This window comes from Panthera pardus, unplaced genomic scaffold, assembly GCF_024362965.1.
Source record: "Panthera pardus isolate Hobbes unplaced genomic scaffold, ASM2436296v1 HiC_scaffold_8, whole genome shotgun sequence".
NCBI lineage: Eukaryota > Metazoa > Chordata > Mammalia > Carnivora > Felidae > Panthera > Panthera pardus.
The window spans coordinates 13666676-13691920 of record NW_026527013.1 but is presented as its reverse complement, the minus strand read 5'-3'; the positions used below and the strand labels follow the sequence as shown (position 1 = coordinate 13691920).

The 25245-nt window shown below is 57.8% G+C and overlaps 1 protein-coding gene across 4 annotated transcripts; it reads left to right on the top strand.

The window, feature by feature from the left end:
• Nucleotides 1-25245, top strand: PDE4C (phosphodiesterase 4C). 4 transcript variants are annotated; one of them, XM_053898457.1, is made up of 17 exons: nucleotides 1-93; nucleotides 503-557; nucleotides 4887-5092; nucleotides 15820-16011; nucleotides 16868-16904; nucleotides 16995-17068; nucleotides 17357-17409; nucleotides 17792-17904; nucleotides 17985-18078; nucleotides 18612-18775; nucleotides 18975-19073; nucleotides 19519-19683; nucleotides 19770-19869; nucleotides 20713-20867; nucleotides 22626-22748; nucleotides 23007-23189; nucleotides 23791-25245. In XM_053898457.1, the coding sequence occupies exons 2-17, from the start codon at nucleotides 516-518 to the stop codon at nucleotides 24187-24189; spliced, it is 2199 nt and encodes a 732-aa protein (XP_053754432.1). In that variant the 5' UTR covers nucleotides 1-93; nucleotides 503-515; the 3' UTR covers nucleotides 24190-25245. The 4 variants fall into 4 exon arrangements, with proteins under 4 accessions (XP_053754432.1, XP_053754435.1, XP_053754434.1 ...); XM_053898458.1 differs by lacking the exons at nucleotides 1-93; nucleotides 503-557; nucleotides 4887-5092 and adding exons at nucleotides 12653-12748; nucleotides 13220-13772; XM_053898460.1 differs by lacking the exons at nucleotides 1-93; nucleotides 503-557; nucleotides 4887-5092 and adding an exon at nucleotides 6797-7741.

The following is a 25245-nucleotide window of genomic DNA, read 5'->3' as shown; positions in this document are numbered from 1 at the left end:
CCTTCCTCCGCTCCCAGGGAGGTCACGGGACTCAGGCAGGACTCAGCGGTGGCAGTGAGTGCCAGGCCTGCCCGGGGCCTAGCAGGGCCTTGTGTGAGTTTGGGGAGTTCTCAGCCAGTGGACTTGGGTCCCTGAATCCATCAGAGCTGGGCTGGGAGCTGAATGGATCCCCCATGGGGCCCGGGGCCAGGGGACTTCTTCCCGAAGGTCCTTATGCTCCAAGGCTGCTGACCCTGGCACGGAGGGAGCAGGAGGCTTGGGGAGTGTGCGTAGGCATCGGGGCCTGCTGTCCCTGGATAGGGGCCCCCGCAGAGTTCTGGTGGGGGGGGGGTGTCCCACACTGGCGCCTGTGGTATGGCCCGGGCTACCTTGATTGAGTATCTGTGGGCTCTGAGAGAGGGTACAGGGTGTGGGATGAGCCCCCTGTCTGGGGGGAGTCTCACAGGGGTACGGCTGGGCTCTCGGGGCCTCAGGGATCTCACATCTGTCTCCCCGGGCTCAGAGATGCCTGCAGGATGAGGCGCAGCGGGACAGCACTGTCCTTCCTGCTCAGTGAGGTGAGTGGGGGCTGGGGGCTGGGGGGCGGGCTGTCCAGGCCGTCGGGGAGGGGGTCACAGTATGTCCCCTACTGGAAACACCCAGAGTTGCCTGGGGGCCTACTGACAGATAGGGAAACCGAGGCCCAGAGAGGTCACTAGGAGTCTGGGATGCAATCCAGGTGTCCAGCCCAGGGCCGCAGCCAGTGGCTTTAGGAGCAGGAGACCAGTAGAGGAGGAGGGAGCAGCAGGGAGCCTTGGGGTCTGGATGCGAGGTTTTGACTGCCCAAGGGAAGGAGGCCTGGGTGCCCTCAGTCCCGGGAGGATAGGAGGTCACACCTTAGGGACGGGCCCAACGACCTCATTCCGGGAAACTGAGGTAGTAAGCAGAGAACCCAGCACGGGCTGACTTTGAATCCCAGGCTGATCACCAAGGCCTGAGTGACTGATAAACTGGAACTCTGTTTGCTTATATTAAAAAAAAGGGCGGGGGCTAAAATTGTGTGGTTTGAGAGAGGTCAGTATGAGCTGGTCCCCTGCAGCAGGCAAGGTCCCACATGCCTTAACTCATTTATCCACAGCCCAGCTGTCTATGCAAGGAGAATAAGGATGAGGGTAGTCCCAGTTTGCAGATGAGGAAACTGAGGCACAGAGAGGCTATCCCTCCCTCAAAGTGAGTGGCCAACTGAGATTTGAACCTGGGCCTTTGGGACCCTTGTCTGCACTCTGAACCCCACTGCCGAGCCCCCCAATGTTTCTACCACCCAAGATCCTCCCGTTCCTCCTTTTTTTTTTTTTTTTAATGTTTTTATTTATTTTTGAGACAGAGAATGAGCAGGGGAGGGGCAGAGAGAGAGGGAGACACAGAATCTGAAGCAGCCTCCAGGCTCTGAGCTGTCAGCGCAGGACTGTGAGATCATGACCTGAGCTGAAGTCGGACGCTTAACTGACTGAGCCACCCAGACACCCCCTCCCGTTCCTCCTTTTTAACGTGGTGTGTGGGGAGGCCCTGGTCAGGCCCCAGCGAGCCCTGGCAGCCAGCTCCTTCTCTGAGTCACACCTTCTTCCTCTGTGCAGAGGGGACCCCCCCCCCCACCATGTTCCCCCAAAGCACACGATTCCCCAGGAGGTGACATTTAAGTTGAATAAATGAAAACAAGCAGCCAGCCTTGAGGGAGAGCTGGGGGAAGGGCGTTCCCTGCAGAGGGCAGAGCACGTGTAAAGGTCCTGAGGCAGGTTTAGGTGGGGTTGGGGCCAGCTGAGCTACGGGGAGATGGAGGAAGGTGAGAGGCAGCTGTGGGTAGGGCCTGGGGCAGGTGGGGTCTCAGGGGCTTCTGAGAATTTGTTCTAGGGGTGCTGGGAACCACGGGACAGTAGGGAGCAGGCGAGAGACAGTTTAGGGTTTGTCTTAGAGGCAGGACTCGGGGCTTGCAGCCAGGGCTGGCTCATATCGAGATCTTGGGCACAGGCGAGGAAGACAGCTTCTCGGCCTCCCTCCAAGCCCTTCCCCCTCCTCCCCCGAGGCTTTCTGTCCCCTTGCCAGCCTCTCAACAGGGAAAGCAATTAGTCTGGAGTGGCAGTTTGATTCATGCTGCAGCTGAGAGGCCAGGAGGACCGTCCCCTCTCCAGCCTACAGCTCTGAGAGTGCCCCACTCTTGCCCCAGCCCTGGTCCCGACAGGGGAAGGTCAACCACTCCCCACAGGGCCTGTCTTTCCTGTTTTACCCTAAAACCAGCCTGGCCCCCCACAAGCCCAGACCCAAACATCCAGCCGCCTCCACTGGCTTCCCCTGGGAGGATCACATGATATTTAAACCAAGCCCTAATTATCATACTCCCCCCCCCCCCCCCCCGCCAATCTTCCCCATCCAGGTGGCCCCACCCACCCAGGTAACTATGTGGCTATTAGTTATCCGGTAAAGGACTGGTCACCCATCATAATCATGACGTACCCTTGAATCCCTTTGAACATCCATGGCCATGGCCCATCCCTCAGCCTCCAAAACATATCCCAAATCCACCCGTGGGCCCCACCGTGATCCTGACCTACCGAGATGCTGCCCCAGCCTTTACCCTGCCCCCGACCGTCCCTTTGCCCTGAGATCAACACAGGAGGCTTCTTAAAAACGATAAAGCAACTCACATCCCTCAGAAGTTCTCAATCCACTCCCATAATCAACTCCCAACTCCTCATCCCACCCCCGAGCCTCTGTATCAACTCCCCACCCACTCATCTCCCACACTCCACTCCAGCCCCTCTGCTGTTCCTCAAACCCGCCAGCTCAGTCGTACCTCAGGGGCTTTGCACATGCTGTTCCCTGTGCCTGGTATGCTTTTGCTCTAGCTTTCTCCTGGATAGCTCCTTCTTTCAGATCTCAGTCCAAAGTTGCCTCTTCAGAGAGGCCCCTAACTACTCCTGAACAACATTATCCGTCCCCCTCACCCCATCACTCTTCAGGCTATGACACAGTTTCATTTTCTTTCTAGCACAATGGGAACTTTTCTTTTCTTTCTTTTTTTTTTTTTGGAATGAATAAATGAGTGAGTATGAATGTGGGCAGGTGGTTTCTCCATCTGGAACTGAGCTTCCCCAAGAAGAAAATGGGCAGGTGACATCCCAGTGGGCTTCCTGTTCTGGGAGGGACCCAATGCATCCACACACCCCACCCTCTGCTTTCCCTGCACATCCTCCCAGCTACCACAAAACCTCCCAGGAGAGGCCCAGTGCTGAACACTTAGATTTCTACATTAGAATTCAGGTGCTCCTGGGAGAGGGTTATGCTCGTATGGGGTTGGAAGTGAGGGGACCGGTTAAGTATCCTGGGTCCTAGAAGGATCAGATCTGTGCAAAGAGTTTAGTGGGGCTGGTGGGGCGGGGGAGCTGAGCAGTCCCTGGCTCTGTGACTCTCAGCCAGTCATTTCCTCTTCCTCCGTGAAGAAATAAATGCCCTGCAGAAACATGGCTTATAGAGGCGCAACTGATGTGTGTTCCTCGTACCTTCTTTCCTGCTTCCCCTTGCCCTAGCTCTGGCCCTGATGTGCCATATTGTCTTGGACCTCGGTTTTCCTATGTGAATGTCTGATTGGCGAGATAGACTAATTGGTGAGGCTTAGTGGCAGAGCAGGAGAAGGCTGGGCTGCCGCTCTGAGCTCCACCTCTCCCACATCCCATTTACTCCTTTGATCCCCCAGTGCGTGAGTGCATGTGCACACACACACACACACACACACACACACCCAAGGCTGTGAATTCCAAGACCTGGCGTCAGCACCACTGACAGGTCTCAGACTGTGACTGGAACATGTGGGCCTGTCCTTTTATTATCAACACCGCCAAATGATTGGTATCACTTCCATCCCATTTCACAGATGGGAACACTGAGGCATGCTTTCCCCTACACCACGTGGCATGGCGTGAAGCCAGTTCTGTTGGGCTGGAAAGCTCACCCTTGCTGATTCATCGGTTCGTTCTGATTCTGTTTGATTTTCAAATGTCTCAAGTGTTTCCTCAGGACATGCTTGCCAACACCCTCTCATCTAATTTCCCCTGCTCAGTTCTTCCTTCAGGAAATGAGGCACCACAGCTCCGAATTCAGGATTTATTTGCCAACAGCAAACGTGGGCATTTTCTTCATCTCTGAGCCTCAGTTTCCTTGTTTGTAAAATGAGGACGATGGGGAGGGGGTGCCTGGCTGGCACATGCGATCAGCATGCAATCTCGATCTCGGGGTTGTGAATTTGGGTCTAGAGACCCACATTGGGTCTAGAGATTATTTTAAAAAATAAAATCTCTAAAAAATTTTTTTCCAATAAAATGAGGATAATGGTCTATGTACTAGCCCTGTTGTGCCCTTGTGAACTAACCCGTGAGGGATCCTTAGAACAGCATCTACGCGCAGTGAGTGTGCAAGAAAGGTTAGCTATTGGCATTGTTGTTATTCACTTGTCCGTGTGCGGCATGTTTTATTTTTATGTTTTAATAAAAAATATAATATGATAGAAAATCACTAGACTATTCTTATATTAAATAGCAGTATATATTATAGAATGTTATCAATAATAAATATACTACGTACTAATTGATTAATAAATAAATATTGCTGCAATGCCCGCTGTGGGCCAGGACCACTCACATTCTGCGGGTCTGAGATCCACACGCCCATTTCATGGATGAGGAAACTGAGACTCAGAGATGTAAATTCACTCAGGGAGAAAGTAGGACCGAGATACGGCTCTCTGGTCTAGTCCAGGAATCTGGGTGAGGGCATCTCAGACTCTCCTCACGGTCCCCTGGGCCCCGGAGAGGCACCTTGCCTGGGAACTTGCTGACGTCTCACCACTGTCTCCCCAGCGGGTCCGAGAGTCGGTGGATTCTGGCTTGGCTCCCATAAGCCCGCTTGGCAGTGGTCTCGTCCGGAGAAGATTCTCAGGGACCCCATTGCTGCCGCCGCTGTCAAGCCGCCTTGGAACCCCTGGAGAGGGTGAGCCCAGTGCCCGTGTGGTGTTCACTATCGAGGCTCGAGGAACAGAGCAAAGCCACAGTCCAGGCCCAAGCAGGTGAGGAGGCAGATGGGGATGAAGGGGGCCAGTCTCAGGAGAGAGACAATGCCTCGTCTAGCTGAACCTTTCTCTAACCTGTTCAGAAAACATTTGTTAAGTACCTACTGTGTGTCAGGCCCTGTATCGGTAACACAGCCACGGGCAAACAGGGGCTCACAGGCTGCTGATGGAGACAGACTCATACCAGTTGGAGAGATCAGAGCGCCATGGGAGTCCAGAGGAGGTTTCTGACCCTGCACTGGGGGGTACGGGGTGAGGAAAGGACCACTTGGAGGAAGTGGCATCTGAGTTTAACATGAAGGATTCAGCGAAGTCAGCCACAGAAGGGCAGGGAAGCATACGCCAGTTAGAAGGAACAGAATGTGCAAAGCACATCTCAAGAGGACCAGGTGTGCGCAGAGCTGAACACAGATCAGTGTAACTGGAGGATGGGAGGGGAGCCTGCGGCTGATGGCAGGGGCTGGACCACATAAGACCTCATGGTGTGCAACGGGGAGCCATGGGTGGGTTTTCAAGTGAGTGAGTTGGTCAGATTGGCACTTAAAAAATTCTCTGTGACTACTGAGTAGAATTGTCAAGGGCAGAGGTAGAAGCAGCAAGAGCCCAATGAAGACGCCTGGGCAGTTCTGGGCAGGAGATGGTGGTACGTAGACCAAGGTGGAGCCATGGGCTGGAGAGAAGTAGGCAGATACAGAAGTTACTTACGAGGTAGACAAACCAGGCATTGGTGGACACCAGCAGGAGTAAAAGAGTAGGGGGACTGGTGTGGACAGCTCCTAGTCTTTGACCCTTCACAGGTGACATCCCTTTCACCCTCCCAACAATGCCAGGATGTAGGACACGAACATTATCCCCACTTTCCAGAATAGAAAACAGGCTGGGGGGGGGGGGGGAGTGACAGCCAGCCAGTGGGAGAACCCATGTTCCCTGCCAATGGACCAAGTTATCTCCTACTATCAGCTTTAGAGGGCAGGGGGCTGAGAGGAAGGGCAATGACTGAGCCATGAAAGTAAAGTACATAGAAGAGTTGTTTGTGCTGAACCCAGTCTGTTTGGCTCTCGGGCCCAAACATGTCCCCTTTCTCCAACCTGGGGCCACAACTAGGGTAGAGGGTGGTCTCCATGAGAAATATCCTTGAAATGGCCTTCTGAGATCATGGCTCTTCCTGCCCCCAAATCTACTGCACCAAGTGGCCCCAAATGCATCCCTGCCCCGGCCCAGAGACTGCACCCACCAACCCGGCCCTGCTCTTGTCCATGTCTGCTTCTGTTAACCATAATAGAAAATGTTCTCACCCTCCCTCTGCCACTTACCAGGAAATTACTCCTGGGATTAGGATGTCTGGTGGGTAGGGCCTTGAGTTTCTAGAACTGGGGAAGGGAGGGGCAGGCCTGGGATTTGAGGGCAGGAATCATGGCTGTGAGGTGGGGCCCAAGGCATAGTGGGACGAATGAGATCCCACCATTTCCGCCGAGGGTCTAGGCGTTGGTGTGGCTATGAAAGCGTGCCCCTCTCTACCCACCTCCGCTGTTGTCAGCCCCGACTAGACGCAGTTTCTGTGTGCCCACCCCAGGGATGGGAGGGCCCTGTTACAGCCCTCCCCATTTCTCTGCCCTTCCCGGATCCCTGCCCTGTGTGAGTAGGGGCTTCAGGGCTCCCAGGAGACCCCATCTGGGACTGAACTGCTAATCCCACCTTCCTGAGCTTGACAGAGAAACACCATCTGTGCCTACTTCTGAAGACCAGAGCCCTTGACTCTGCTTCCAGACTGCTCCTTGCTACAGTCATTGGGGAGGGTTGAGGACCCGCCGCTGCTCAGCTTTCAGCACCTCCTGGGCGGACGACGCCCCGGTGTGGAGGTGTTCCTGAACCCCTGTCTCTGCGCTTTCCTGCAGCTAGCTCCTCGCATCTCATCCACCCGGAGTCCCTGAATCTACCTTCCCCTTCAGCACCAGGAGCAGGGACAGAGCCTTAGCGCTGGGGAATCTCCAGAGCCCCTGTCTCCCAGCTCTCCATTCGGCAGCAACAGGGAGGACAATCTCTGTCTTCACTCCAAGCTCATGTCTTGACCCTTTTTCACTCGGCACTAGAGGGGAGGACAGCAAACCATTTTCTGCTCTCGGGGTATCCCCAGCCCCTGTTTCGAACCCCCACCCCCAAGTTCTTCTTTCCGTGCTATCCTTCAGCACCATCTGGGCAAGGACAGCTCCTTGGTGTCAGCCCCACCTTGAGTCCCTGTTTCTACCTTCTCCCGCCTCAGCACCTCCGGCGCGGACAGCTGCTCGCTGTCGCCTCCACCCCCGGTCCTGGCCCGACCCGGGCGGGCGCAGATACTCCTCGTTCTCGGGGCTCCCGTGCCCTGCTCTCTCTGCTCCCTGCTCTCCCTGCCGCCTTCTTCTGGCGCATGGAGACCCCAGGGGTCCAAGAAGGGGAGGAGGCATCCAGCGAGCTGAGGCGCGTTCGCAGCCGCCAAGGCATAGCCAGACCCCCGAAGCACTTGTGGCGTCAGCCCCGGCGCCCCATCCGCATCCAGCAGCGCTTCTACTCGGACCCGGACAAGTCCGCGGGCCGCAGTGAGCGGGACCGGAGCCCGCGGCCCGGGCTCGAGAAGTCGCTGCGCTCCTGGCCCACCTCCTTCTACAGGCGGTAGGTGGGCGGGGGCAGGGCACTCCCAAGGCGTGGGGGAGGGGCGCGCGGGGCCTGGCGGGAGTGGGGGAGGGTCCTTGCTTCTCCAGGGGCGGGGGTCTCTGCTGCTTGGCTTGAGGCCGGTTCTTTGGAGGAAAAAGCTGCTCTTTATGTGGGTTGGAGCTGGAGGGTTTGCTTATGGGTTTGTGACTGGTTGTGTTAAGGTGCAGTTACATCTGAGTGTGTGTCTGAGTCTGAGCAGTTGCACCCGTGTGTACTCCGACCTGTTGTGCGTGTCCAGAGCCAGCTGTGTCTGTGGCTGACCGGACGCGTTTGGGTGTGCGTACATCGCTGCGTACGTGCCTATGTGTTTCCCCTTGTGGTGCCCACGGGTGTGTGACTGAGGGTGATCTCACTCTGACCCAGCTGGGTGTCCGAGGGTCCTCCAGATCTTGGAATGTCCTGGGACGTTTGTGGGGTTGGTGGTCACCGTGAGTATCTGAGGGCACCTTGGGGAGTGTGTATGAGAGGACCAGGGCAGGCTATCCACAGCGCTGGGGGAAGGAGCTTCTCTGTGGTCTGTCTGGCCACCCCTCTCCACCCTGCCCCCTGTGACCTGGGGAGGAGAAGAGCCTCTTGGGGAGACTGAACACAGCATGCTTTTTCCACATCAAAAGGGATGGGGTGGAGATGGGGGGGGGTGGTAAAGAGGGAGGGCTGCTGCTCCTTTTTCACATAAACCAAGGGGGTGGCAGGCAGGGGAATAAGACAGACAGAAAACAAACACAGAGAGGTAAAGCGGGGGCCTTAGAGGGACCAGAGATGGGAGTCTCAGGGCTAGAGGTCTGAGGAGGTGGAGGGTTGAGAAGCAGGATCTAGAAACCCCAGGCCTTCCTTGAATGGGAGGGGGAGCCACCTGACTCTAGGCCAGATCTAGAGTCCTGGGTTTGAGGCCAGGCAGGGTGACGTCAGATGAGTTGCTTTCTTCTCTGGATCTTGATTTTCATTTTTCCCACTTTGGCCCATGGACCTCCTGGGGCCACTAACTTCTTACTTGGCCGACAAGCCTGGACTAACACTCCCAGCCTGGTCCTCTAGCAGCTCTGGGAGACATCTGGGGCAGATGGGCCCCATGGCCCAGAGGATTTGGAGCTGTTCCCAGGTGACCCAGCAGGCCCCATGCCCCCACCAGCCCCCGCCCCCCATCCCTCAGCTCCTCCTGTCCCCACTCCCAGTGACTCATGATTTTCCATCTTCAAGAAAGAACAAACAGACGGGTTTGGGCCCATCTAGGGGGAGACTCCAAGTGGCTCCGGAAGGCAGGGGACTGTGTTCCTCTGAGTGTGTGTGCATGTGCATCATGTGCATATATATGCCGGTGTGGGGGGGAGGGTCTCAGCCCTCGGGGAAGCTGGGTTCAAGGCTAACCTGCTGTGTGGTCCTGAAAAAGTGGCAATGCTTCTTTGAACAACAGTGCTGACAGTGAGATGCAAACACGAATCTGTACTTTCTACATTTTGTCTTGAACTTTCTGTGTGGGAGCCTCGTCCCCAGCTCTGGCTGTCCTCCCCACTGCCCCAGGCAGATCATGTGGTCTGGGAGGATGCTAGCATCTGGTTCAGCAAGCGTTTATTAAGCACCTACTATGTGCCAGGCTCCAGTACTATGTACTGGAGACTCAGCCATGGGTAAACAGGTGCTGACAGGCTGATGGTGGAGATACTCACACCAGGGGGAAAGAGCACAGAGTGACCTGTGTTGCAATGGGAAGAGGTCAGGGTGCCAGGGGAGCTCACAGGAGGCTTCTGATCCAGCACGGGGCAGGCAGGGGGTGAGAAAAGATGGTTTGGAACAGGTGGCATCTAAGCTTAAACTGAAGGATGATGAGAATTTAGCCAGCGAGAATGAAGGGAAGGATATGCCAAGCAGAATGAATAGAATGTGCCAAGCCTCAGAGTCAAAGAGGACCAGAACAGCTCTGTAAAGAGCTGAACACAGATCACTGTGGCCGGAGGGTGGGAGGGGAACCTCTCTTATTCATTTACATACTGAGTGCCACACACCGAGGGCACACTGTGAGCAAAGGCATGTCCTTCCTGCCTTTGAGGGTCTAGTGGGCGAGGCAGATCCAGATCAAATAATCATGGCAGGAAATGTGAAACTGTACCTATGAGAGAAGGACGCTCAGAGGATATTTGCCCATCTAGTTAGGGAGGGCTTCCGGGAGGGGGTCGTGCTCCAGTTATGACTTGAAACACGAACAGTCAGCCGGAGAAAAGCATTTGGGCACAGGCATGGGGTGGGAATGAACCTGGTTGGTTCAAGGAAAAGTAAGGAGGGGGGGAAGAGGCTGGAGCAGAGGGAGCCAAGAGGAAGGAGGGGGGTGAGGGAGGCTCAGACCTCAAAAGGTTCAGACCATACAAGGCATTCAGAGAGGTGGGGGTTGAGACAGAAGGGCAATGGGGCGCCATGGAGAGGGTCTGGAGCAGAGGAGGGTGAGATCTGCCCCATGTGAGCATCTATGACTGGAACTCAGCCCCCACCCTCCTCCCTTTGTCTAGACTCTCCGTGGGGACTTCGGCAAGTCATGGCTCCTCTCCAGACCTCAGTTTACTTGTCTGTAAAATGGGCACAACAGCACCCATCTCACTGGGGCCACCTGGTGGCAGAGGAAAAAAGTGTCTGCCCAGGGAAGGAATGCTCAAAGGGGGTGCGGGGGGTGGGGGGGGTGGGGGGGTGGATTCCAGTGATATGTTAAGGGCCCTAGAGTGCTGGGCACTTCCTCAGGTCACGCAGCACACAGGGACAAAGTCAAGGTGGGAGTCCTCACGTCCACCGCTCCTTCAGCCTCAGCTCTTTACCCGGCTGGGTTCGGGGCCTCCCGCAGTCAAGCCGGCCAGGCTTCAGTTTCTCCATCCCAAAAGCTATTAATAGAGCATTACTGTTAAAACTGTTAATAAAATATTTAAAGTTGAATCTATTAATGTTTCAAACCATTAAACTGTTAAAACTTTTGATCAAACATGAATGTCAGAGTAGCCTCTGGGACTCCAGAGGGGCTGGGGCCAGTTAAGCATTAAGTGGAAGAGGGCACAAGCTAGGGAGCCCTCCTGCCTCGGCTTGAATGACCCTGGCCCCACCACTCCCCCAGACAAGTGAACACCGCCTCTCTGTGCCTCAACTTCCCCATCGGCAAAAGGAGCACGATAGTCCCCACTTTGTAGAGTTTGCTCTGAAAATCAAATGACTTTTACATGCACAGCCCTTGGCTCAGCTCCAGGCTAGTAGGAAGCAGTTTGGGTCGATGCATTTCGTCTTAGCTCTCCATTTCGTGTCTGTGACTTCTGGGGAGGGACTGAGTCTCTCCGTGCCTCAGTTTCTCCTTGGGGACACCAGGCAATTCCAAGCCCCTCCCACGGGGCCGAGGTGATATCAAGGCTCCCCTGACCCTGTCCCCAGTGCCTCCACCAGGCTGATCCTGGCGGCCTCTATCCCCTGGGGACCGGCTATAATTAGGTCCAGCCACAGCAACTACAGATGGTATTTTTGTCTTGGGACAGCAAGTCTGGTTCCCACCAGGTGTCCGGTTGCAGGGCCATGGGAGCAGGAGGGGGTTCCCAGCCAGGTCCTTGAGACTCTCTGCACTCCTGAGCCCCAGCGGGACCCTACTTCTCTGAGCCTCCGCTTTCTCACCTGTACAATGGGGCCAACAGGATGGTTGGGAGTCAGGAGAGAGTCAGAGTTCTCCTGCCTGTAGCACCTCAGGTGTCCCCGCTGAAGCTCTAACCACCCCCATTGTATCTCACATTCCCCTAGGAGTGCCAGAAAGGGGGGTGCCATTTGTCTAAGGACCCCCAAATCATGAAGTGCCCGGGGGCAAAGCCCAGGCGGGGGAGGGGATGTCATCCCACAGCAGGGACACAGATGCACTTAGAGCTGCCTCTGCCTAAAACATGGGCATTCGAGGTCCTGCCTCCGAGTGTGATACCCTGAGACTTGGTTTCCTTTCCTATGGAATGGGGCAGGGCCATCCCAGTGCCAGCATTCAGAGGATAGAACACCTGCTACAGACCCCTGGAAACCCCCAGACACACACCTCCCTTTCCAGGCCCCCTGGGGTCCCTCCTGGGGCAGAGGAAAGGCAGTTGATGCTTCACAGACGGAAGACCTGGCGAGAGTGGAGTGCGGATGTTTGTCTAGTAGGAACAGCAAAAGAGAGGAAAGGATCCAGAGACGGGGCCTGGGGAATGTCAGAGTGGGTGGGGGTTATGCGGGGCCTAGTGGAGGGGGACTCAGAGAGGGGGAGCTGGGTTTGAACCCCGCTGCCCTGCAGCAAAGCCTTGTGCCTGTTACTACCTCCCTCCAAGCCTGTTTCTCCACCTGGCAAAGGGTTAAGGGTCTGTAGTTGCTGGGCAGCGCCGAGTGGCTCCAGACCTCATTGTCTCCGTATGGGAAATGGGCAGACGGGCGCTGGAAGCCCTGCGTGAGACGCGGGCAGCCCCTCGGTAAACTCCGTGCCTCTGTGACCCTCTCACAAAGGGGGACGCTTCCCTTACTGACTTCCGCATTTCACTCTTTTCAGCCAAGTTACCAACCCCAGAAGCTGCTCTAATTAGGGACATTTAGGCAGAGAGAAGTGGCGTAAGATCCGGGTTCTGGGACCCACGGGGCCACCCCCAAAGGGAGGGAGCAGAGAGTCGCGTCCAGCTCAGTGCCTCAGTTTCCCCCATTGGTCCCGGTGGGGGCATCAAGGAGAGGTCCCGCGGCGAGGCGGGGCCAGTGCGCCCTCTGCCCCCCCTCCCCGCCGGGCCCCGCCCCCGCGGCTGTCCAGAAAAGGTCCCGCGCAGCCCGCGCTGGGTGCAGCCTCCATGCGGTCTTGGCGATGCAGGGACCCCCCGCGCCCGCCCCGGCCCCCGGGCCCGGCTCTCCCCGGGGCTCCCCTCGCGGCTCCCCCGGGCTCTTCCGGAAGCTCCTGGTGAACCAGAGTATCCGCCTGCAGCGGCGCTTCACTGTGGCCCATCCGCTGTGGTGAGGCGAGAAGGAGGGCCTGGCGGGGGTCGCCAGAACCGCCAGGCCGGAGGTGGGAAGGGCAGAGTCAGGGACAGCTGGAGCCGGGTGGGGAATCCGGGTAGGGATGCTCTGCCCCTCCCTCTCTTTCTCGGGATCTCTCTCCCTCTGCCCGCTCTCGGTCTCTCGTACTTGGAGACTCTTTCTCCATTTCTGTCTCCCTCCACCCGCTGCCTGTCCACATGCCCTGGGGACCAGCGTCTGTCCCTTTCCAGATGTGCAGCCCCGAGCCGGACGGGCTGAGGCTCACGTCTCCTCCTGACCCTCGTCGGCCGGGGCAGGCGGGCTGAACGCCCTGGCGGTGAGGGGAGGAGGAAATGACTCCTCCCCTTGGTCTCGCTCCCCAGTCGGGTCCCGGAGCCAGCGACTAGATGGCCCCCGGGGAGGGGGTGGGGGTGGGGGTGGCTCACACTAAGCCTTCGGCGTCTACAGATGAAGACCTGATTTGACGGGGCCTTCGAAACAGGGCGTTCGCAGCGTAAGCGGGAGAGTTGTGTGTCCCCCGGTGAAAGCGGACCTGCCCTCGCGGAGCGCTGGCTCCGCGCAGCCCCACACGCGTCCTACAAAGACTCGACCCACTGTTCGGGTTCGAACCCCGACCCCTTCAGGAGGCTGTGACCTCGTGGGGCTCGGGGGCGAGGCTGGGGCGGGAGGTGGGGCTTGTGGGCGCGGACCGCGTTTGGCGCCTTGCGCTGGATTCGTGCCGCGTTACTACTCACTTGATAATTTGGCACCTGGCGGCTCAGGGACTGGAGGTCCCTTCACCAAGGTCACACGGCCAGCGACAGCTGGCAGGGTGGAGGGAGTCGTGACCGTGGTCCTTGATGGCTCCATTTCAGCCCCGGAGGGGTTGGAGGGGTGGCCCAGATCCCGGAGAGCGTCCCCAGGGCACCAGACGCCCGCGAAGAGGGGTCCCTGCGGAGGGAGAGAGGTCCTCTCCGGAGAGAGCTCAAAGGCGTTGAGGGAGAGCCACCAGTCCCAGAAGGTGAGACTAGAGGAGGGTGGGTTCCTCCGGGGCCCTCTTGCCTCAGTTTACCTAAGACGCGCGATTCTCATAGTCCAGGCGACCTCGCTCCGCGCCGCCCGCGTCATGGAATCACGGTCTGACCCCGCCGCTCCGGGCTAAGTTTAGAGCAGAAACAAAAACAGCTTTTCTCGCGGCGCGAAAATCCCGGCCCAGCCCTTAACCCTCTGCACCTATTACTGGGATGCGAATCCAGCACCCTGTTGCCTCTCCTGGCCTGTTTCCCTCTTGATCCATAGATTTGCTCTTCCAGAACATTTGAGGAGAGGCAAGGAAGGGGTAGAGGTGCACCACCCCCAGGACTCCCCCCTCCGAGGGCAGGACTCCCCCCTCCGAGGGCCGCTAGCCCTCCAGGGTGTTTCGCTGCCCCCCCACCAAGCCCCGGCCTGGGCAGGGTAGGGTTAAGAAGCCCCGCCCCTAAGGGTGACGTCACGAAGCGGGAGCTCGGAGGTCCCAGCAGCCTGGGGATTCTCAGGGAGGCGGCGAACTCGAAAAGGCCGAGAGCTGCCGACATAGCCGAATATGCCCGAATTCACCCGAGTGAGGCCGGACGAAGCCGAATACGCCCGACTCGGGTCGAGGGCCACCCGGACTTGCTCGGAAACCTAGCGCTGCCGGATTTAGGCGAACATGACCGAATGTAGCCGAACCTTCCTTCCCGAGCGCGGGCGGACGTATCCGAATCTTACCGAATTCACCCGACCGAACCTATCTGGACCAGGCCCAAACCTGTGTGATCAGACCAAACTCAGGTCAAACCTGGCTGTACTTGACCGACCCAGACCGAATCCGGCCGAACTGGACAGAATCCTGTCGAATTCCCCACCCCCACCACGGTCTGAGCCGAATCCCCTGCTCAGAATCTTCAGGCAGGCGCTGATCCTGGCCCGTGGTGTGGGATGGGGTCCCTTCGCAGGGGACGAAGCGGACACCGGCCCTTAGCCAGGAGCCCCATGTTTGGGGCGGTCTCCGGTGTCTTCCTGTCTTCGCTTCTCCTGCCTATCCGCTTCTCAAAAGCCCATGACCCACACACAGATGGCCCCTCCTCTCCCTGGTTGCTAACTGCTCACTGTCCTAACTCCTCTCCCACACTTCTATTTCCCCGGGCCCCTCCCACTTCTTCTCTGATCTCTAATCCCAAGGGGTAGGGGTGTAGATACCCATTACCCAGTCAGAGTGTGGCATGATGGAGACACAAGGGCTGACAGCTGGGAGGGGGTATTGGGCATTATCCGAAACAAGGGGCACCCGAGGGAGGGACGTTGGTGCTCCGGGCAGAGGGCACAGCCTGTGCAAAGGCCCGGAGGTGGAAAAGAACAGGCAGAGCGTTTTGGACCTAAAACGAAGCAGGCGAGTGGGGAAACTGAGGATAAGGCCAAGTGAGCTGGGGGCGTGGTCGTGGAGATTGGGGCCGGGCCATAAGGAATGGGCTGGGGCCTGGGAGCTGGGGGTGGGGGCAGGTGATGGGGAGCATCTCCTAAGCCGGCTGGGGGAGCCTTGGAGCGTGTCAGATCCAGGCAGGACCCTGTTCTCCAGAAAGGAAAACCCAGGAAGTCATTTCCAGTCCCCGTGAACTTACCATGGGACCTTGACCTTCATTTACACAGTTGCCCCTCGTCAGGTCCTCTGTTGTAACTCCCTAAAAGCCTCCTCGGGGAAGGAGTATACCACGCCCACATTAGAGACCAAGTGGTTGATGTCCAGAGAAAGGCTGAAACCCACCCACGGTCACACAGTCACTTGGGGACAGATCCGAAACTCATGTCCCAGAGCCCAGGTTGCTCCCAGTGGGAAAGTCTCCGGGGTACAGATGTGGAGACAGAGGAAAGAGAGGCACGCGGTCGCGGTCCCTGAGTAGGCGTGTGCCTGTGGGGAGGTAGACGAGCCGGAGGCTATTCTGCCCAACCCACCGAGGCCCCCCGGGGAGGATGTGACAGCAGGTGTGGGCCACGGCCAGGCCTCCACATGCCAGGACCCTCGGCACTGACCATGCCTAATCTGCCCTCAGCTTTGATCTGGAAAATGGACTGTCGTGCGGGAGAAGCACCCTGGACCCTCAGGCCGGGCCTGGCCTTGGCCGGGTCATCCAGGCCCCTGCTCAGCACGGCCAGAGGCGAGAGTCCTTCCTGTACCGCTCCGACAGCGACTACGACCTCTCACCCAAGGCCATGTCTCGGAACTCCTCTGTGGCTAGTGATCTGTGAGTCCAAGACTGATGGGATGACACCTCCTTGTTCGTCCCTCCTTCCTTAATGTCTCCATTCAGCAAACGTCCTTCAAGTGGTCACTTGAGCTGGGCTTTGCAGTTTAAGCAGGTCCCTTATTCAGTCGAGCATGCTGAGAATGATACCCAGTAAGTCTCTGTGTTCGGTGGCGATCCGGAGATGTTAAGTTCAGTGACAGCAACCGAACAAACGCCTTGATTTGAGCTTCGTGGTAGCCATACTGAAAAGAAAAACACGGTGTATGGAAACCAATTTGACAATAAATTTCATATATTGAAAAAAAAATTAAAAAAAAGAAAATTCAAAAAAAAAAAAGAAAAAAAGAAAAACACGGTAATTTCCGCCTTGCCTCTCTTAAGACCTCTGCTGCCCATGGTTCACTATTTGTGAGATGGGGCTTGGTCAGAGGAGCTCTGGTGGCTTTCAGACTAGTCAGGTGAGGGGAGCATAGGGACCAAAGGTGGAGTCATGTGGGGAGGTCACACTCAGTAGAGGGCATAGTCTGGGTAAAAGCTGGAAGAAGGCGGTGGGTGTGGGGGGCCTGGGGGGCTCAGTCCGTTAAGCATCGGGACTTCAGCACAGGTCATGATTTCCCAGCGCTGAGTTCAGACCCCACATCAGGCCCGCTGTCAGCGCAGAGCCTGCTTTGGATCCTCTGTCTCCTCTCTCTCTCTACCCCTCCCTCCAATGTTCGCTCTCTCTCTCTCTCAAAAATAAATAAACATTAAAATATATATATATACATATATATGTATAAAAAGCTGGAAGATGGGAACCAGCGTGAGGGCTTCTCTTGGCCGCCCTTCCTGATGTCCCGTCTCCCCCCCGCAGACACGGAGAAGACATGATTGTGACGCCTTTTGCCCAGGTGGGTGCCCACCATTTGCCCCTCCTCCCCTGGGCCAAGCGGGGAGAACCGACCCCTGCCTTCCAGCGCTGATCGCGCCCCTTCCGACAGGTCCTTGCAAGTCTGAGAACGGTTCGGAGCAACGTCGCAGCCCTAGCCCACCTGCAAGGCCGCGGGGCAGCCACGTACGCAGAAGGCGGGGCGGAGGCGGGGTCAAGCCGAGAAAGAGACGGGGCCAACTCGGGCGGGCATCGGGGCGGGGCCTGCGGGAGGGAAGGGCAGGAGGGGGCGGGACGAGGCCTAGAGGGGCGGGGCCTGAAGACAGGTGGGCGAAGCTGCGGTGGGGCCTGACCCGAAATAAGGTGGCCGGCGACCTGAGGGACGGGGCGAGGCGGGGCAAGGGGTGGGTAGGGGCGGGGCCTGGGGGACTTGGGGGCGGGGCCCATGAGTGAGGGAGGCCATCTGTACCGCAGGCAGGCGTCGGTGGAAAACCCCCTATTTGGCAGTCAGCCCCCTCCACTTACAGGTAATGTGCCTGCCCCTTCCCCTTCCTCCCACAGCTGGACGGCTGTGAACTTCCTCTCCGTGGCGACCTACTCAGCCCATGAGTCCTTAGGGACTTGCTAATTGTAATCTCCAGAACACCTTTGGGGGTGGGGTCTGCCATACCCGTATTACAGATGGGGAGGCTGAGGCCCAGGGAGGGGCAGAGACCTGCCCATCCGTGGTCACACAGCTACTTGGGGACATGTCTACCACTCAGGACCTCAGGACCTGAGGTCCTGAGTGGCCTTATTGGGAAGGGCTCTGGGGTCCAGATGCAAGAGAAGGTGGCATGAGGGATGCGGGGTCCCCACGGCGGGGAGGGGGGAGGGTGAGGCAGGCCTCCTGACCAGCTCGGCCCCCAGAGGACCCTGGGCAGAAGCTGGCTCTGGAGACACTGGACGAGCTGGACTGGTGTCTGGACCAGCTGGAGACACTACAGACGCGGCACTCAGTGGGGGAAATGGCCTCCAACAAGGTGAGGAGGGCCACATAGCCCAGATCATTTGCCTCTGGCCACGGTGCCCCCATCATCACTGTCCTCACCTTCCCCTGCAGTTCAAGCGGATGCTGAACCGGGAATTAACTCACCTGTCTGAAACCAGCCGCTCGGGGAACCAGGTGTCCGAGTACATCTCCCGAACCTTCCTGGGTGAGCTGTGGTGGGTCACTGCTTGAGCAACACAATAGAGGTAGGAAGAATCAAGAAACAGAAAAGACTTCTCTTACGGGCCTCCTGGGGAGACAGAGCTGGGCACGGACACTTCCAACCCCATGGGTCAGAGCTGTTCCAGAGAGAGGAACAGAAGGCACTGTTAGGTGGAGGGGCATATTCAAGCTAGGGTTTTGAAGTACGAGTAGAAGTTTTCCAAGGGAGATAGGGAGTGAACGAGACAGCTGGGTCTCCACCTTGGGAGATGGAAAGCACATTTGGCTTTTTGGGGGGAAATGCTGAGCCCTGGTTGCCGACGGGCAATATCAAACAGAAGAGGTCCCTGAGATCAGCCATGAACGGAGAAGGGTAGCTACGGGCCGGATAGGGACTTTACTCCAAGCTTACTTTGATCCAGATGAGAAAGAAATAGGCAGATCCTGAGGTTTGGCAAGGTCCGTGACCTGAGGCGAGGCAGGATGACCCCAGCAGGTGAATCAGTTTCCCTGAGCCCCGCCCTGCTCCATCTACAGACCAGCAGACTGAGATGGAGTTGCCCAGGGTGACCCCCACGGAGACCCCAAGGCCCATGTCCCAGATCAGCGGCCTGCGTGGGCTCCCCCACAGTGCCGGCCTCTCTGCAGCCACCGTCCCACGCTTTGGGGTCCAGACTGACCAGGAGGGGCAGCTGGCCAAGGTGGGTCCCCAACTGGAATACCGAGACTTGCCGTTGGGTCCTGGCCCTGTGTGGATGCCCTACCTTGGGCCTCGGTTTGCCCACCTGTAGATTGGGCAGGTGGGGCTCAGCATAGGACCTGAGGCCCGGTGGGGGATGTCAAGGGTCCAGAGTCGGAGCAAGCTGGGCTGGAGTTAAGCTTCAGTTCTTCGCATTTTAGGAACTGGAAGATACCAACAAATGGGGGCTCGACGTGTTCAAGGTGGCAGAGCTAAGCGGGAACCGGCCCCTTACAACCATCATGTTCAACATCTTTCAGGTACCTCCCCGCCCTTGGCTTCCGACGCTACTGGGGCTTCTTTCCTTCGCATCTTCCTACCCCAAGGCCTCGGGGGACACTCGTTCTTCAAGTCCTCCCTGATCCCCCCGAATGGCATAACGCGAGCTGCGTATTGAAGCACGAATAGGAGTTCACTAGGTGGAAAAATGCATTGGCAACAAGCCTCAGCCCGGAGCCTGGCCCTGAAGAGACTCAGGGCTGGAGGGAAGGACTGGGCGAAGAGAGCCCCAGGCTTGTGAGGTCAGGGATAGACCAGAGGGGCAGGACAGAGACCAAGGGAGTTCGGAGGGAGAGCAGGGAGGGCGTCCTGGAAGAGGGGGCATTTGAGGGACGGATAGGAGCTCAGAAGGAGAGAAGGCATAGGAACAGTGTATGGTGCTGCCCCAGAGGCCAAGGCCTTGACTGGAGGCCTGTGATGGACCAGGAACGAGACCTGCTCAAGACATTTCGGATCCCAGCAGACACACTCGTCACCTACCTTCTGACGTTGGAAAGTCACTACCATGCCGATGTGGCCTACCACAACAGCCTACACGCCGCCGACGTGGCCCAGTCCACGCACGTGCTGCTGGCCACACCTGCCCTTGAGGTACTACCCTAAGGCTAGAGGCAGCCAGGGTGGGTGCAGGGTGCAGGGAGCCCACCCCTTACTTCTCACGCCGCCTGCCTGCCCAGGCCGTTTTCACAGACCTGGAAGTCCTGGCTGCTATCTTCGCCAGCGCCATCCACGACGTGGACCATCCTGGGGTCTCCAACCAGTTCCTCGTTAACACCAGTGAGTCGGGGGTGGGGCCCCACCTGTCAATCATCTGACCCCAGACCCACCCATTCCTGCTCTGAGCCTCATTTCCCCGTTTGTGAAATGGCTGGGACAGTCCTTCCCTTCGGTGCTCAGAGCAGTTACAGGTACACAGTAGGTGCTCAATACATGAGAAGATAACAAACGTGGCGGAGCTGCTCTGGGGCCACAAAGGTTTTAAAGCTCAGGGTCCTTTCGGGGCGCCTGGGTGGCTCAGTCGGTTAAGCGTCCGGCTTCGGCTCGGGTCACGGATCTCACGGTTGGTGAGTTCCTGCCCCGCATCGGGCTCTGGGCTGACAGCTCGGAGCCCGGAGCCTGCTTCGGATTCTGTGTCTCCCTCTCTCTCTGCCCCTCCCCTGCTCGTGCTCTGTCTCTCAAAGATAAATAAACGTTAAAAAAATATTAAAGTTCAGGGTCCCTTCGAGATGTCGGAAAAACTCGGGTAATTACTGGGTGCCTCTTGTATACATCCTTGGAGAGCCTGGGATGAGAGTGGAGCCTTCTTACTCAACCAGCCCAGAGTCCAGTAAGACCGTGACTCAGTTGTTCATTCAGCTGGCCCTCAGTGCGCACTGCCTCCTGCCACGCCGACGCCTCAAGGGGTCCCCGGTCTCGAGGAGGGAGATCTGAACACCGACGTCCCCAGACCTGCGGTCAGGGCAGGGCTAGGGGGAAAGAATTCTAGAAGGCTTCGCGGAATAGAGGGCATTAGAGTTGGGGCCCTCGTGCGCGAGTAGGAGTTTGCCTACCAACTCCTTTGGGTGGAGGTGGCGGGTGGACAGGTCTTGAGGCTCTCTGCCCCCCCCCCCCCCCCCACAGACTCAGAGCTTGCGCTCATGTACAACGATGCCTCCGTGCTGGAGAACCACCACCTGGCCGTGGGCTTCAAGCTGCTGCAGGCAGAGAACTGTGACATCTTCCAGAACCTCAGTGCCAAGCAGCGGCTGAGTCTGCGCAGGATGGTCATCGACATGGTGAGGACACGGCTATGAACGGGATGGGGGTGATCTTGGCCTGGCTGGGGGTTCGGTCGGACCTGGACATGTCTCCGCTCTGAGCCTGAGCTTCCTCCTCTGTAAAATGGGGCAGTGACCATCCAAGCCCTGGGTGAGGGTCACCGGACCCTTGGCTGGGGGAATGAAATCCTGGCAGAGTTTCATAAACTGAGTTTCTGGGGTTCCAGGTGCAACTTTGTTCTGAGCCATAAGTCTGTCCGTTTGGTATGTTTCAGATCAAAAGACAACAGTAGGCTTTGGGGTCTTGTGTCTCATTCGTTAATTATTTAACTTATTATTATTATTATTATTATTTTAATTAAGTAGGCTCCACGCCCAACGTGGGGTTTGAACTCACGATCCTGAGATCAAGAGGCGCATGCTCTGCAGACTAAACCAGCCAAGCGCCCCTCTTTCATTAATTGAACAAGCGTTTATTGGACACCTATTGTGTGCTTGCCCTGTGCCAATGACCAGTAGGAGACTCAATGGCCTGTGGAGGGGCGCCTGGGTGGCTCAGTCGGTTAAGCGTCCGACTTCAGCTCAGGTCACGATCTCGCGGTCTGTGAGTTCGAGCCCCGCGTCGGGCTCGGGGCTGATGGCTCAGAGCCCGGAGCCTGCTTCCGATTCTGTGTCTCCCTCTGTCTCTGACCCTCCCCCGTTCATGCTCTGTCTCTCTCTGTCTCAAAAATAAATAAACTTAAAAAAATATTTTTAAAAAATGGCCTGTGGAGGAGACTTTAGGAGACTCAATGGCCTGTGAGAGAGAGGAACCCATAGGCAGAGCCATGATGAGAGAACCTAGAGATAGAGCCGTGATGGGGGGAGGCAGGGGAGTACTCAAGGCTGGGGAGGGCTTCCCCGGGAGGGAACACTGAAATTGGCAGGACTCGCAGGGTGTGGCGGCCATGAGGTAGGGAGGAGTGTTTCTAGCAGAGGGAACAGCATGTGGGGATAGCTCAGAGGAAACCAAGAATTAAAAGTTTGGTGAGGTGGTCTTGACTTGGGGCCTTGGGCAATAGGTACCCCCGGTAGGAACATCATTTCGGGCGGGTGGGAGGTTTGGGGAGAACTTTTGAGATTTTTCTTTGATTCTCAGAGGAGCCCACGCACCGCGTGTGGATCACTCCTGGGCTGGCTGTGCTCGGGTCCAGTGAAACTGATTATTATTTTTTTTTTCAGTTAAGTTGAAACGGCTGTGCTCAGAGCTGAACTTCCCTCCAAATGTCTGAAAACAGCCCTTCTGGCCGCACGGTGGCCACAGGGGGGTTGGGGAGCACCAAAGGCGGGTCCTTGCTGGTTTCAGATCCACCTGTGGCTCCCGTGGCCCTCTGAATAAATCCCCCACTCCTCCCTGAGACTCACTGCTCCCCTCAGCTGCCATCGCAACTGCCTCCTCTGTGTTCCTCAGCTCACCCAGCACCAGGACCTTTGCACAGGCTATGCCCTCTGCTGGGCTTCACCACCGCCCTCGGGCACCCCAGCCCCCGGTTTAATTTCTCTCCCTGTGCCCTGTCCCATGTGTGGGATGTACCCTCACGAACCCAGCAACCTTGGAGAAAGGACCGTTGACTCAGCTCCTCTGGTGAACTGAGTTTACAGTGAATCTTGTGACACCCCCCCCCCATGTCACAGATGAGGGTACTGAGGCTCAGAGGGCTAAGGAGCGGAGTGGGCGTGGGGTCTGGAAGGTGGGGCGGGCGCAGTTCTCATCCTCGTCATCTTGTCTGCTCCCAGGTGCTGGCCACGGACATGTCCAAACACATGAACCTCCTGGCCGACCTCAAGACCATGGTGGAGACCAAGAAGGTGACAAGCCTTGGAGTCCTGCTGTTGGACAACTATTCTGACCGCATCCAGGTGTGTGTCCAGATGGGCCCTGGAGCCTCGGTTTCCACGGCTCTCACCTAGCTTTGCTTACGAAGCACCGGCTGCGCAGCCAGCTTGAAGAAACGGAGGCACCCAGAGCCACACGCCGAAGCCTTGGCCCTTCTTTCCCACCCGGGCCTCAGTTTCCCCACCCGTAAGATGGGGGTGTTCGTGGCGCCAGCCTCTCGCGGAGGCTACCAGGCCTGAGAGTGGCCCGGCCCGAGCCCTCCCGAGCCTTGGTCTCCCCAGGTCTTGCAGAACCTGGTACACTGTGCTGACCTCAGCAACCCCACCAAGCCGCTGGAGCTGTACCGCCGGTGGACCGACCGCATCATGGCCGAGTTCTTCCAGCAGGGCGACCGGGAGCGTGAATCAGGCCTGGATATCAGCCCCATGTGTGACAAGCACACCGCCTCGGTGGAGAAGTCCCAGGTGTGAGGGCCCCTGGGCTGAGCCACCAGCAGGCACCGGGGATCGGGGAGGGAAACGCTGGGTGAGCCCACCCCGGGAGTCCTGGCTTGACCACAGCTGGCCAGTGAGGGGAAGTGGCCTAAGGGTGAGGTCTGCCCTGGGCTGTATGGAGTCAGTCCCGGGAGGCATTCCCTCTGGACTGCGGGGAGAGGGATCCGTTGCAGGGGGGGGAGGGATCCGGGGAGAGGGATCCGTTGCAGGGGGGGGGAGGGATCCGTACGGGAGGAGTTTGGAAATACCTGTTTGGGTGCCGTGGAGGCGGGGGGAACCTGGAGGGGCTCCCAGTCTGGGGGCCACATACATCCGGCCCTGAGGTGAGGTGACCGGGGTGAGGTAGGGAGAAAGACTTAGGGGTTGAGGGAGACCAGAAGGGGCAGGAGCGCTTTCCCAGAGGAGGGGCTGTTTGAAGAGGGTTTTGAAGGATGAGTAGGAGTTGGGAGCTGGCATTCCAGACAGAGGGAACAACCAGGGCAGAGGCCTGGAGGCCGGACCAGGTCTAGGTTCCACGGTGACTCACGCCACAGCTACCTTCCCCACCTCCCTGCCCTGTATCAACCCACAGGTGGGTTTCATTGATTACATTGCACACCCACTGTGGGAGACGTGGGCTGATCTCGTGCACCCAGACGCACAGGACCTGCTAGATACACTGGAGGACAACCGTGAGTGGTACCAGAGCAAGATCCCCCGCAGTCCTGTGGATCTCACCCGCCCCGAGCAGGGTGGCCCCGACAGATTCCAGTTTGAGCTGACTCTGGAGGAGGCAGAAGAGGAGGAGGAGGAGGAGGAGGAGGAGGGACCAACATTGGACACGGAGGTCTGGGAGTCACCCGACACTGAGCGGCTGGTCCCTGAGGCCAGCCCACACCCTGGGGCCCTACCCTTGGACAACCAGAGGCCTGTGGGCAAGCCCTGCGTGGACCATGAGGCCAGTGTGATGGCTGAGCCCTTCGGGACCTAATGGCTCCTGGTTGGGTGGGTGGGCCTTCCAGGAAGAGGTCCGAGGTGGCCCCTGCCTTGCCTCTGTCCCCCCGTCCCCACCACCCCTACCACTGAGGGAGAAGACCAAGCTTTTAGTTCTAGGCAGTCCTCACGGTCAAAGCGAAGGCAGCTGGCTGGGGGCCATTCTGACCCTGGATTTGCTGAGAGAGCTCTCCAAGGGGCTGGGCTGGAGGCAGCCTCTCCCAGCACCCTTGGGATCTCTCCCTCCTGGGCTTCCACCCCCGGTGTGGAAAGAGGGTGTCTCGCCAGGCCCCTCGTCCACCTTCTCCAGCGGCCATTCTTGAGGGACATCCATCACTTGGTTCGTTCACCCTTTATCACATGTTTATTGGGCACCTGCTGTGTGCCGGCCGGGCCCGCTGCGTGTAGCCCTGCACGAGGGGGTGGGGAGGCAGCCCCCAGGCGATGCACCCCCACCTCAGGCGCCTCGCCTTCATCTGCCAGGCAGCTCCACGCAAGAGATTGGAAACTCGAACGGGAGAATTTTCAGCACCAAAGCTTTGTCCCAGACCCGATTCTGGCTCAGGAGCTCCGGTCGGGACCAATACGGAGCAGGAAAGAGGGCTCTGTGCCGGGAACTGTCTCTGAAGACTGACTTAGCTTACGACCGCCTGCGCACTCACTGGTTGTTGCTTTAAGTGGCTGTAGTTTCTGTCCTCGGGTCTGTGGGTTCTGTCCTCCCTAGCCCCGGGACCCCTGCCGCCCCCCTTTTCTCCCTCTTACAGAACAGCAACAAAGCGCAGAATCCGCCCCCTCCCCCAACGGCAAATCTCTACACCTCCTGTTTCTGAGGCTCCCCCAGGCTCCCTGTAGGGGGAAGGGGGCCTCTGACGCTTTCTTTCCAGGCACAGCCCGTTCCGGGCCTCAGTTTCCCCTCCATGGCCTGATCCTAGTACTTGGGTAAACTTTGGTTGGAGGGTGGTGTCCGTGACCTCTCCGAAATATCTTAGAAACGTGGGGCACTGAACGTGTCTCTGGGGTTAAATAAACCTATCACCCAAAATTAACGCCGCGC

Coding starts and splice junctions, on each gene's coding strand:
- PDE4C (XM_053898457.1), top strand. CDS start 516: ATGAGGCGCAGCGGGACAGCACTGTCCTTCCTGCTCAGTGAG. Junction 17,905..17,984: donor GGGAAATGGCCTCCAACAAG/GTGAGGAGGGCC, acceptor CTTCCCCTGCAG/TTCAAGCGGATGCTGAACCG. Junction 18,079..18,611: donor CATCTCCCGAACCTTCCTGG/GTGAGCTGTGGT, acceptor CTCCATCTACAG/ACCAGCAGACTGAGATGGAG.